The sequence below is a fragment of the Callionymus lyra genome, chromosome 7, assembly GCF_982586985.1.
Source record: "Callionymus lyra chromosome 7, fCalLyr1.hap1.1, whole genome shotgun sequence".
Lineage (NCBI taxonomy): Eukaryota > Metazoa > Chordata > Actinopteri > Syngnathiformes > Callionymidae > Callionymus > Callionymus lyra.
Genome location: NC_141824.1, coordinates 28,902,460 through 28,914,726, shown reverse-complemented (window position 1 = coordinate 28,914,726; position 12,267 = coordinate 28,902,460). Strand labels below are relative to the sequence as shown.

At 38.8% G+C, this 12,267-nt stretch overlaps 2 protein-coding genes across 3 annotated transcripts in view; one reads left to right on the top strand and one right to left on the bottom strand.

Annotated features, from left to right (window-relative positions):
• dph1 (diphthamide biosynthesis 1) overlaps nucleotides 1-12,267 on the bottom strand; it is a 63,801-nt gene that overhangs the window by 46,542 nt on the left and 4,992 nt on the right. The window contains exon 1 of one of the 2 annotated variants that reach the window (XM_087796372.1): nucleotides 166-234. The exons of the other annotated variant lie outside the window; for it this stretch is intronic. Within the exon in view, the coding sequence (XP_087652498.1) occupies nucleotides 166-217 (52 nt within the window). The 5' untranslated portion in view covers nucleotides 218-234. Of the gene's footprint in view, nucleotides 1-165; nucleotides 235-12,267 lie in introns of those variants that run through there. 2 annotated transcript variants of the gene reach the window in all.
• rtn4rl1b (reticulon 4 receptor-like 1b) overlaps nucleotides 1,964-12,267 on the top strand; it is a 156,055-nt gene continuing 145,751 nt past the window's right edge. Inside the window, exon 1 of the mRNA XM_087796371.1 lies at nucleotides 1,964-2,541. Coding sequence (XP_087652497.1) covers nucleotides 2,529-2,541 — 13 coding nt within the window. The 5' untranslated portion in view covers nucleotides 1,964-2,528. The remainder of the gene's footprint in view (nucleotides 2,542-12,267) is intronic.

Genomic DNA, 12,267 nt, shown 5'->3' with positions numbered 1-12,267 from the left:
ACAACTGTTAAAGTGGATTTAGAATTGACATCGTTTGTCACTTAATAGCAAGAATCTACGGACAACGTATTACTCGTAAAATATTCAGCGAAAAGAAAAGAGAATATCGAATGATGTTTAATGTCACTAATTCAATCCCGATATTTGTTTTAAATTATTTTTCACCCGTGGGTTTCTTCGCCGGAACGATCTGTACGTCAGCCGAGGGAGCGGCCATGTTTCCCTCTTTCAAAACATGAGCAGCATGCGGAGTGGAAAGTCCAAAGCAAACGATCACAGATGCCAGGAAGAAGAATCGAGCGTGGATAAAATCGATGGAACAGAAAAAACACGGAGCAAGGAGAGAATGTAAAATCTAAACATTGCTGAATACACAAACATATACAAACAGTATAACAGTACACCGTTTTATTGTTTTAATACATATCAGTATGATCAAAGAAAATATTTAAAATGTAATTTCATCCATAAAAATAATTTCATGACCCACAATTATCAATATAAATAATCTTATTTGTAACTATAAATGTGATTTGATTGTTTAAGCGCTTTGTGACCCTGGTCTAGAAATATAAGTTACTTACTTACTTACTATTAATTAATAAAATTGCTTAATTACTTCAGTTGAAAGCACAGCTTGCGTCCATTGTAAAGTTGTTTAGATTTGATTATAATTTATGTTCTCAATATGTATAGTTGACCATTATAATTTGAACAATTGTGTCATACTAAGCACAGTAAAGAAAAAAAACATTACACTACGTAATAAAAAAAGACTGTGGAGCTTTTCCTGACATAGAAACGTTCTTTATTTTTAACATAAACGTCAAGCCATCTATTTTATCAACATTTACAAAGACCTCTAAATTCTAAGGACCTCCCAAAGAAGCCTCTTTAGTTAGAATTATTATGTGCTTAAAACATAGCAGATTTAAATGTAACATCAACAAGGCTCAATAAGTCAAATACGTAGTTTCATTTTCTTTATTTGGACTCAAGACTGTCTCTCAACATGTCTCATCATGGGGATGAAAAAGGTCACAGATGTGAGGCCAGAAAAGGGAATATACTTTACTCCTACATTTGGAAGGACCATAACAATGGCTGATGCTGCATCATATTTTGATGACTCTAGATTAAGGAACTGATGACAGTGTTCCAGGTAAATCTGAAATTAGAAGTAATAATCTTACCTAAAAGACTAAACAAGAACTGTATTTTTGTACTGGTATCATTTGATCAGAATCAGACTCAGAATTATTTGTATTGCGATTAGTGATGGAAAGCTCCACCAATTAGGAATTTGTTTGGGCACGTATGTGCAACGGTTAACATCTTAAACATAAATAAATAAATAAATAATACAGTTGTTATATGAACTTGTTATACTTTTTACTGTTCTTTCTCTCATCATTTTAATCTCTCGCCAAGTCAACCTTTCCTTAGCATAAAGCTTTGAACAAATTGTAAGTGAATTATTAAAATAAGGATATATAGGAAGTATTGTTTCACCTATGAGGGTGAATCATTTAGCTCACTTAGAATAGTTGTTAAAAACGGAAGGAAATTCTTTTGGGTCTGCTAATCGTTTTTAATTTTGGCATCTGTCTAATCTCATATTCCTAGTTTGGATCGTCCACAGATGCCTGTAATATCCTGGATCTATTTTTAAACCGTGTTGGGACGTCTCGATTGGACCTCTGGAAACAACGTCATCAATCATCCAATAACTAAATATAAGTGAATTATAAACACTTAATTCAATCGGAAATATTTGTCTTAAATTGATCATTTTTCTTTATTAAAACCGCTTCTCGGAGCGAACCTCCGGAGTCAGCGGGCGCGCGTGAGTCCGCCTGCCGGAGAGAGGGATGGAGCGGCGGGCGGGCGGAGGAGGAGGTGAGGCGGTGCAACACTTCTCTCCTCCTTCCTCAGCGCAGCGGCGTGCTCGGCACCAGAGGTTTGGCGATGTTTTCCCAGACAACACCGCAGAAAAATCCACTGTGAGAGGAGACTTTAATCAAGGAATATTTTTTGAGGACGCCTAAAGCTTCAAAGTCTTTATTAAACAGCGAGGATTTAAGGATTGATAATCCGACATCAGAGACGGAATGTGAATCCAAATAACTTCTGTTAATTGGATATTTTTTCTTCCTGAAAAAACATGTGAACGGATCCCAGCCTCGTGATCAGAATTTTTTAAAGATTCGAGTTTTGGGAACTCATTCAGGAGCCAGCTCATCTGAACGGGCGCACACATGGTTCCGGGCTAATGGGAGCCTTCAATTAGATGAATAACGGTCCTGAATGAGGAGTGCTGCACTTTCTTGCTGGAGATTTTTGGTTTCTTGTTCTTATCCCAGCGTCCGTGGACTGCAGTGCTGCCAGAATCCCCTGGCTCTAGAAGGAAAGGTGTGAAGAGACATTTCCCAAGACGACCAAAAACTCCAAAAGAAAAAGTTCAAGTCTGGAATATAGGATAGATGATTCCCAGAGGACTGAGCACCAAATACACCTAGGGATTCAAAATGTTCAGAAGGGGTGAGTAGATCTTCAATTCTCTGAAGCCACATCATCTTATTTGGTGTGTGTGTACGCGATGCAGCATCCTTAAGAATCCTTACACTGCCTGATTTTTTTTTCTTAAAGATGGAATATTAATTTTCTGCAATGACTGATATTAATACAGCTGATGCCGCAGTGCAGTTTATGAGTTGTACTTGGGACACAAGGCTATCTCTCTGAGAGGTATTATTTTCTGTGTGTCAGTACATCTAGCTGTGATGGATCAAACCACAGTTCACAAGGTTATTCACCGCCGGCAACACTAGATGAACACTTGAGACCTTTCCCACCTCATATAAGAGAGAGCGAGCCTTCTTAACTTTTAATATCAGGACCCTCTCTGGTTGATCCCCCCCCCACAAACCTAAAGGAAGGGCTGGTGTAATTGGCCGTGTAACTGGTACAGCGGCTGCATGACAACAGAGCTGTGTGTTAAACCTCTAATGAGACAAGATTACACTGACACATGCCCCAGAAGACCCCTTAAAGGACCCTTGGAGGTATTCTGCTGAAAGGTCCCACACATTTATTATCTTATGTTGATATTGTTAAGTGGGAATGTTTGTTATGAGCTAGCAAAAATTGGATTAATTATGCTAATGATGGAGTTTGAGTTAAGGGGTTAACTCACAGTGGAGAGCTTGACCTTTTATATTATAAATTGTGATTCTGAGCATGAGTCACGATTCCTGAAGATGCTCTTTTGAGTCGTATGAATGAGTGAGTGTCTGTCTCCATGTTGGATCATACTAATGGGCATGCTGGTAAAGCCCATTATAGTTTATGATGCTCTGTGATCATCAACAGACATTTGAGATAATTTCCCAAAGCACACATTCATTTTCCATTTGGGCGAAATGGAGAGTGCAAACTATGCAGAATGATTGACAGCTGAGAGTTTTAGCTCTCCCAAAACCTCAAGCACTCAATCTGATCTTGTTTTTACGAGAGTCGGCTCTCTCACTGCTCGGCCAAAAATCACTTAATTCAAGACAAATGACCTCCAAGTACAGGTTTCACGGGCCTGTCAATCGTGCTCTGTGCACTGCCGGTCTACACAAGTGAGGTGGAGAAGTGTCAGCTTTGGCAGGAACAAGCTGGAAGTGATCTGTTGAATTTGACTTTTGCTTGTTTTTTGGGGTGCCTAAAATAGTAACGATTGCAGCAGTATTGGCAGGCTCAGCATTTGCTGCCCCTGACTTACAAACTTGACACACCCAGCATCACTACTGGTTAATTGCAAAAGCTGCGCCATACTATTATTATTGGACCAAAACAAGTTGTCGTTTCCTCTTCTTGACCTGGACATCACCAACGCTTAGCAGATATTTTTGGGCCGACCTAATGTTTTTAGGTAGAGAAGGTGTCGTTTTTCTTGATCAATAATAGCCATCGCCTGAATACGTCCTTTCAACTACTTCTGTATTGCAATCAGCCACAAAATGACAAGCTGGGTTTCTAAATACTGGTTTCTTCCTAGACTCTTATATTGAGTCACATTTTCATGAGTGTGTTTTGCAAACCTATATCTGTCTTGTGACTTTCCTATCAAAACTTATATGCACTCGTTTAGAAATAACTAGAGCAATCTTTTTATATTCAAACAATGTTATGCAATAATGTAGTAACTTCTGTGTATCATGTGGATAACAGAAAGGAAAGCATGAAAAACCTATAGGCACAGCTTTTTGTACAAGAACCTTGGAAAAATGTTTTGGTAATTAGGAAAGCATGGAAAATGACGATCTATCAGCCCTTAGATTAAAGAGTGTGCGAGTGAGAGTGTGCACTTGTCTGTTCACCTCCTGACGACGACAACATGATTGTTGCTAAAAGAGGCTTGTCATTTATCAGATCAACATTTTTTTTAATGATTTACAGCTGCTTGGTGATGGTATGTGTTCTGTGTGCTTAAAAAGGTTTTGGGGTGTTTGAGGTTCCTCCTCTACACCCTCAATATATCGCTTAAGAATTAAGGATGGAGATAGTTCGACATGAACAAAACCTTTTTGGTTGAAAATATCTTGTTCTATCAAACTCAGTGTTTGCACAGGTTGATGCGATAAAGAATGGTCAATAATCTACAAACAAGTCTGGACAAGCCTGGTTATGATTTCCACCTCAAGTGAGAACCTATCCTGATATCTTTGTTTGGACAGTCCGGGCTCTCTGTATGTATCTTGTTACTGTGTATGTCTGCTGTTTCACTCATGATATGAATATGAGGCTAACAACCTACTATATACACAGCCACAGAGCAATCCAGGCCCTAATGCTACACTCTTTTTTGGCATTTCTGTGGGTTACAAACTCTTTTTCTCCCGCTCCAGTCATCCATGGAGGAGACACGAGGGATGATCTGTCAGAAGAGCTCCGAGATGTGGAGGAAAAGTTGACGATGAAATATAGCAGTCTGTGATCTGCTGTAATTGCTGCTTCATGTTATGCAGAATTAATGGTGGGAACTTGGCAACAGCCACTTCTCACATAACTCTCTCCAGTCAGCATTACAACAATGAGTTATGATTAATGAGCTTCGGACGGGTACACAACTCTTATATAGTGTATCCATCTGCCAGAGCAAGAATGCTGCGCTGACTATTCAATAGTCGTACATTGAGCTGTACACACCGTACATCACCGATGACAGCACGTGATGGATTGTCCATACGTGCGGCCATTGTTTTTTATCTAATTGAAAATAAATATGTCGGAAAACAATGAAACAATACCATTATCCTGCATAATAATTGTGTGTGTTGTGTATCATCTTCTTGCTTACTTTAGAGAAATGGACAAGCTGAGGTATATGAACAAATGAATAATCTTATACTGTTACCTTTTTCCGCTGATTCTTTTTTTCAAGCATGCATTTTAGAGGCAAGGAGCTAGAGCAATTTAAATCTAGCTACTGGTTTAAAATACACATAAAAGAAAATTAAAATCAATAAAACAAATGAGGTTTTAAACATTTTCTACTCACAAACCATTTACAGATCTAACCTAATTTATTTTCTGGACGCAGGGAAACTCCATGATCCTGATAAAGTGTAGATTTCTATTTAAGACTCTATTGAAGCAATTCATTCAGTTATTACCAACACCTCAATAAGCAATTTCAATACAGTACTTTTTACACATTGTTGAGAGCTCATGAAACGGCAACTAATGCATTGATTTAAGTATCTGATCTTGGACCTCTATTGTACTCATCAGTATGTGTCTCTTTGTACAAAATTCTCTTGTCATCCAAATATTTATAAAATGTGTTTAATCCCCACACACTGAAACCACTTTAATTTTATGGAGATTAAGTGCTGTTTACCAAAACCACACCCACTCTGCTGTGATTGCTCAAGCATCAAGGTTGTTACCACGCGTCTTCAATGCTGGAAGTCTCAACCACCAAGGGACTCATTGTATAAACAAAGCGGGCTTGATTGCAGCTGGCTGGAGGAGGAGTGAAGCCATTATTACGTCAAATGGGCTCCGGTCTTGTCACTGTTATTACAGATGTGAAATTTTTTTATAATGTAATAACTTAAAAACATGGTCATAATGAGAGAGGAATTCAACAATTGAAACATGTGTGTGGTTTCACATTAGTTGCCCTTTAAGTTGCACTTGTAAAACCTGTCTGCTGAATTAGTAGTAATGCAACGTAATTGACCCCCCACAACCCACCCAACGTAATTGTGGTTAACCGAACCCATGCATTAAATCTACGTTTGTATAATTTTTCTTGAAGCAGGATTCAACCCTAGTTGTCTTGTGTTTGTCCTGTCTTCTCTCTGACTTTTTGAAATTAAGCTCTGATGGCTAAATTCAATGCAAGACATTTTGTTTTTCTGCTGATTTATGAAGTGTTGTTTTCCTCCCTGCCCTCGTTTCTCATCATCTGATTAGTTCTGCTGTATTCATACGTTGTTGTTTGTTTTTGTTTGGATCCGCTGTTATCTCCTTCCCTTTTATTTGTTATTTATTTGTTGAAATTAACACCCCAGGCTGAGGGATGTTGCTGGCTTTCTCAGTTTTTATGCATTTATGAGTTCACAGGCTTCCCCTTGACATCACAAGAAGCCTGTGACAAAGTGACAGTGGCCTCAGATGTTTCTTGCATTTGGGAGTCAGTTGTCTGTGTAGATGATAGCACAAGAACTTTTGATTAGACATGGTTTTCTTTTATGAGTAACTAATTCCCACAGAACTCTTCAACTCTTACAGGCTCAACACTTATTTCTAAACCAAAATCAGTAAATCGATCACTGTTGCCTAGACCTGACCTGATTCCACCACCGACTCTCATCTGAATGCACAGCTGCAACCCATCTGGGAGCGAGAGCAAGCTGAAAGTTCTAAGCCAATACTAATGGCATCAACATAGTTAACCATAATGAGCTATTTCGTAGAATCCATGAGAAACACACATATGAATAAATCAAAGACTTGTCTTAACATTACATTGTGTACCATATTAGGCTGGTTTCATGGGTTTTTCAAATCAATGTTTGGCCCCCATCAAGAAACACTGTTTATATTCATATCATATTAATCAAAACACCAATTCCCATACAGAAAATTGATTGTTTCCCAGAGCCTCCTGCTCATCATGGTTTGACCAGGCACTTTTTGTGCAGATTACCTCTTGCTGTACATGAGAGCTACCACTCAAATTCAAACAAAAATGAACTTAATTATTTTTTCATACAGGTGATGGTTGGATTTTTCTCCATTGTTTTTATTTATTTATATATTCATGTGTTTCTTAATATATTTATTTATAGTTGAGGTTGAGACACAGTAAAACAGTGTTTCAACATATATAAAAGAACATACGTTCATTTTCCGGCCCGCTTAATCCCTTATGGGGGTTAAAGAGGGGCTTGAGCCTATCACAGTTTCATCAGGCGAGCGGCGGGGGACACCCTGGATAGCACACCAGTCTGTCACAGGGAACACAAAGACACACAACCATTTACACACACTCATACCTACAGACAATCTCCCCAAATTCCCAATCAACATCTGTGTGAGAGGACAACCTTGGACTGTGGGAGGAAACCAGAGTGCCACACAACACGGGGAGAACATACAAACCACAAGTCACAAGTTGGCTCCCCCCCCCGACCTGGAAACTAACCGGCAACCTTCTTGCTGTGAGGCAAACACTGCACCATAACAATATACAGTTTTAGTAAAAGAATGTCTTTGAATGTTTTCATATAAAATATAAATGAAGGACATTTTTGATGGTAGAAGAAGTTGTAGATAAAATATACAGAAAACTTGTAAGAATCTGTCCATCTCAGGTTGACCTATCAACAAATCCCCTTCTTTGCGAAGAAATGAGATGCAAGGACGGTCATTAGTGGATGATAATGAGGTGAAACAGACAAACAACCTAAGCCCTGTTGGTTTTTATATAATTCATAATTAATTCCAGATTAAATGGCTAATTGGAGTTTAAAGGTCAATGGCAATGAGAGAGCCACAGATCAGAGGAGACAAGAGGGCGGGGTGGTTGACAGTAATCCCAGGTGTTCCCCTGTTACTCTGACAGCTCCGCCATTTCTGAGCCTCCTTCCCCAGGCGACATCGCCTTTGTGTGCAGAGGATTCCAATTCAGAGACGGAGCACCTGGATGTGTGCCCTTGTGCCACTGAAAGTTTGAGTGTCCTCAAGATGGAATTGCTTTTTCGCGACAAACTGTTCTCAAGTTTGTCTCACGCTGGCCATTAACTATCTGGAATGTTTCTTACAGATTTTCCGGTTAAAATGTAGGGCTGGGAATTGTAAACTTCCACCATGATTCCAAAAGCCACTCAAGTCAACGATGAAGTGGTTTTACAAGGCTTAACACGGGTTTCAAACTTACGACCCTTGATCATTTTCCTGAGCTATTCACCTAATTAGTTTTGGGTACTCCAACTTTGTACAATATCGGCTGGTTCAGGATTAAATGTCAAATATTATGAACCAGAATAAAAAATAAAAAAACAAGGCCAAAATGAACAGTAACACAACATAACGATTTACAAAGCATTTAATGCCAAAATACTGAAAGAAATGTTATAAAGTAATTTTTAGCAGCTCCTTCACTATTTGTTATTTATCCCAACATGCAGCCCAGACACAAATGTACCTCTAGTGGCCCCTAAACTAGTCGGCCACAAAACATGTTTGTCTAGTCAGCACCACAGCTTCAACCCTTGCTGCTTTTTAAATGCATGCAGGAATAAGTCACTGGTTAAAATGAGGACTTTGCATACATTCCTTGATTCACTGGTGTGAAGCAAGACAGTCCCAAGAACAATTTAGTACTTATTCATTCTTCCAGAAAGTGGTAAAATTACATCTGAAAGATGCAGCGAAAAGCAGTTACATCTGTTCGGAGGTTGGATGAAAATCTGTGAACGAATTTGCCTTTTACTTAAACTTCTTCAGGATAAAGTGAGGTGCTACTCAGCGGGTGTAATGAGGATGTGTGTGTCATTTTGTGGCGTTTTCTTTGACATTACTGCTGAACCAGCCGGACTCCTGGCATTAATTCATCTCGTTTATTACGCTTCAGATTAATCTCACACAGGAACGTGTCAGTGCCAGAACTCGTTTATTTTAAGATGTTTGACGCGGAAAAACAGCGACTAATTTCGTCAGGCTCCCGGCTGAGAGGAATTAAAGTTCCCTCAATTGGAAGTTTCCTCCAGCAGCTGCATGGGTGAAATTAAAACACAGTGGGGAAGGTGTCGAGGAAGGAACACAACGACTGTCTCTTCATTTTTCACGTCTGCGCTCACTTCTTCCCCACTTTAATGAAGCAGGCTACTGACACATTCTCATCAGAGATCAGCACCTGTAATATCTACGGTGTTCATGTCCTGGCAACTGTTATCAGTGTCCACATGTCTTCAACAGCTCAGACTCACTTTAAGGACCAGCCTGGGTTCAGGTACATGCAGCAGCATGTGGATTCACCTCTCCTGCTGTGTAACACATGCTGTGAGATTGTCAATGCAGAATCACACTGAAGAAGTAACGCTTTTCCCCTTATGGGGGCTGCGGGGGGGCTGGAGCCTATCCCAGTTATTTCGGGCGAGAGGCGGAGGACACCCTGGACAGAACGCCACAAAGACAGACAACCATTCACACACACACACATATTCCTATGGACAATTTCCCAAAGTTCCATATCAACTTCTGTTTATTTTTGGACTGTGGGAGGAAACAGGAGTGCCCAGAGTAAACCCACTCAACACAGGGAGAAAACACAAACTCCACACAGAAAGGTCATAAGTTGGCTTCCTCCGGACCTGGAAGCAAACCGACAACCTTTTTGCTTTGAGGCGATCACGCTAACCACTAAGCCGCTGTGCGCCCACTTCAATTATCTGATTTTCAAAATGAATAAAAAAATATCCAACCTTGTTATTTAGTATCTTTTTATTTAAAACCAACTCTTAGCCAAAAGCATTTCACAAAGATTCTCATAGTTCTTTTGTTGTTATAAACGGTGCTTTGAGATGTCTTTTTAATGTTTCTTTTCAAATGCACAAAACTCTTTTCTGTATCATTTTTTTAAGCTTCATCCAGTAAATGCTATTCTTTGGATTTCTTTTGTCCTAAGATATTGATCTCAACAGATCTGCCAGTTAATGAGATGTGCTTAATTTGTGTTGTTCATAAACTTATTTTATACCTTCTTGTTTTGGTCAAAGTAAATAAAAATGACCTTTGGTTTGTTTTTATTAGTCATCAATTTTGCCATATATAATTAATGATAGTGACAGTCACATGATTCTGCATCTTGTCTAATTTTTTTTACGCGATAAAGAAAACATTGTGTGTGTTTTAGAAGTTTTCATTGTTTACCCAATCCTCATTATTTAACATTACGATGTTACTTCATTTGCCAGAAAATATACTTTGTATTGGCAGCAACACTGCATGTAGAATGAATGAAAATGAGATATGGATGCTGCACAATGATGAATAGTTTTGAGAGAGGCCATTTTATTCTACAAAATATGATTGAATCCATGATCCTGAAACTGAAGCCTGTACTATGGCTGGAGGACGACAAGAGGATTTATTCCAACAGTTCAGGCGATTGAGGGGAGAACACATGAAATCATTGATGAATTAGAGCCGGATCAAGATGAATAATTTGCATAATTTACGCCAAGGTCTTTCCAACAATAGCTTCTCTATACTCTATAAGTCTTGTAAGAATGGGACATCAAAGGTTTGACCTTTGTAGTAACATTGAATTGGAAATTGGGCTGTTCACAGCTGCATTCACTGGTCATACGGTTGAATTGAATATTTGTGTTACTGAGATCAGAGTGATGGCGAGCTCGCTTTATGTGTGGGTGTGAATACGTGGGAGCATGTGTGTTTAGCAACAGCAAAGATAGCAGTCTGACCTACACACAAACAAACGGTATTCAGCAATAATTCTTGGTCAAAGTACAGCAATGAATGCTAAAGAAAGATTGACGACAACACATTTTTACAAATAAATACTGCAGGATCTAGAAGGATATTTTTAGCACACTTATACATGTAGATAAAAAGGTTAAAGCTGTTATTTATATATATTTTCTACCACTTATCTCCTATCTCCCGGTGGCGAAGGAAACCTCGAACATGTCGCCAGCCTTTCACATGGTACAGAAATTGATCAGTTATTGAATCAATCTATTTCTGTTTTTGGACTGTGGGAGGAAACTGGAAACCCAGGGGTAAACCCAAGCCAGCATGGGTTTATATAAAAACGCTACAAAGAAAGTGCACCTTTCAGCCAATATGATTGTTCTACATTTATTCTGTCTATATAATTCAATACCTTTCATAGCATATTAATATTAAGCAATGAGCTCGATGGGATACAGGAAGCTATTGTGGTCTGGAACTCACTTGAAAAGTGATAGTAGGGAGGAAGAAAGATATAGCGCACTCTTGATGTAGCTTGAGGAATATTTCATGAACAGATAATAATTCAAAACAACACCAAAATGTAATCATACAGTACGTTCCTTGTCCCATTATTAACGTTTGCTAAAAATGGATTGAAATTCAGTACATTTTTGAGTTATTTTGCAAACAGGCATCAAATAACTCACTTCAAGTATACAAAATAGGGGGGTGGGTATATTTTATTGCCTTTCAAAGATTTCAAGGACTCTCGGCTGTAGTCTTTCTTGCTTCTTTTGGTGACATTTCACTGACATAGTTAAGGAAAATAAAGTTTATTTCAAATTAACTTGAGTTCATTAACCCTTATGAAACCATCAATAAAAATATAGTGTTTGCGACTGAGCAGGTATTATAAACGTGGCCATGTGTACTGCTGAGTGATGCTGTAGTGAAGTGTCTCTCGCTCAAATAACAGAACGTTTGTTCATTGTTTTACACGTCACAAGTTATAGCAAACTCACTCACCCACTCCTTACAAGTCAGGTGTTTGAGGCTTTATATTTAATCCCCTTACAACCAAGTTTTCCAAAGTATTTTCAAATTGGACTCCAACAGTAGGCAGGTTCATCAATAAGACAAGGAGTCTTGTTTTAACTCAAAATAGCAGAAGCCATTGTTTTGGAAACAGAGGTTATTTTTCAGCGTACACAACACTCACACATGTAAACTGCCGCTGTCGGTTCCGCCAAGATCATGGATTCAAAAGGATTTAAGAGCGGTGGCTAA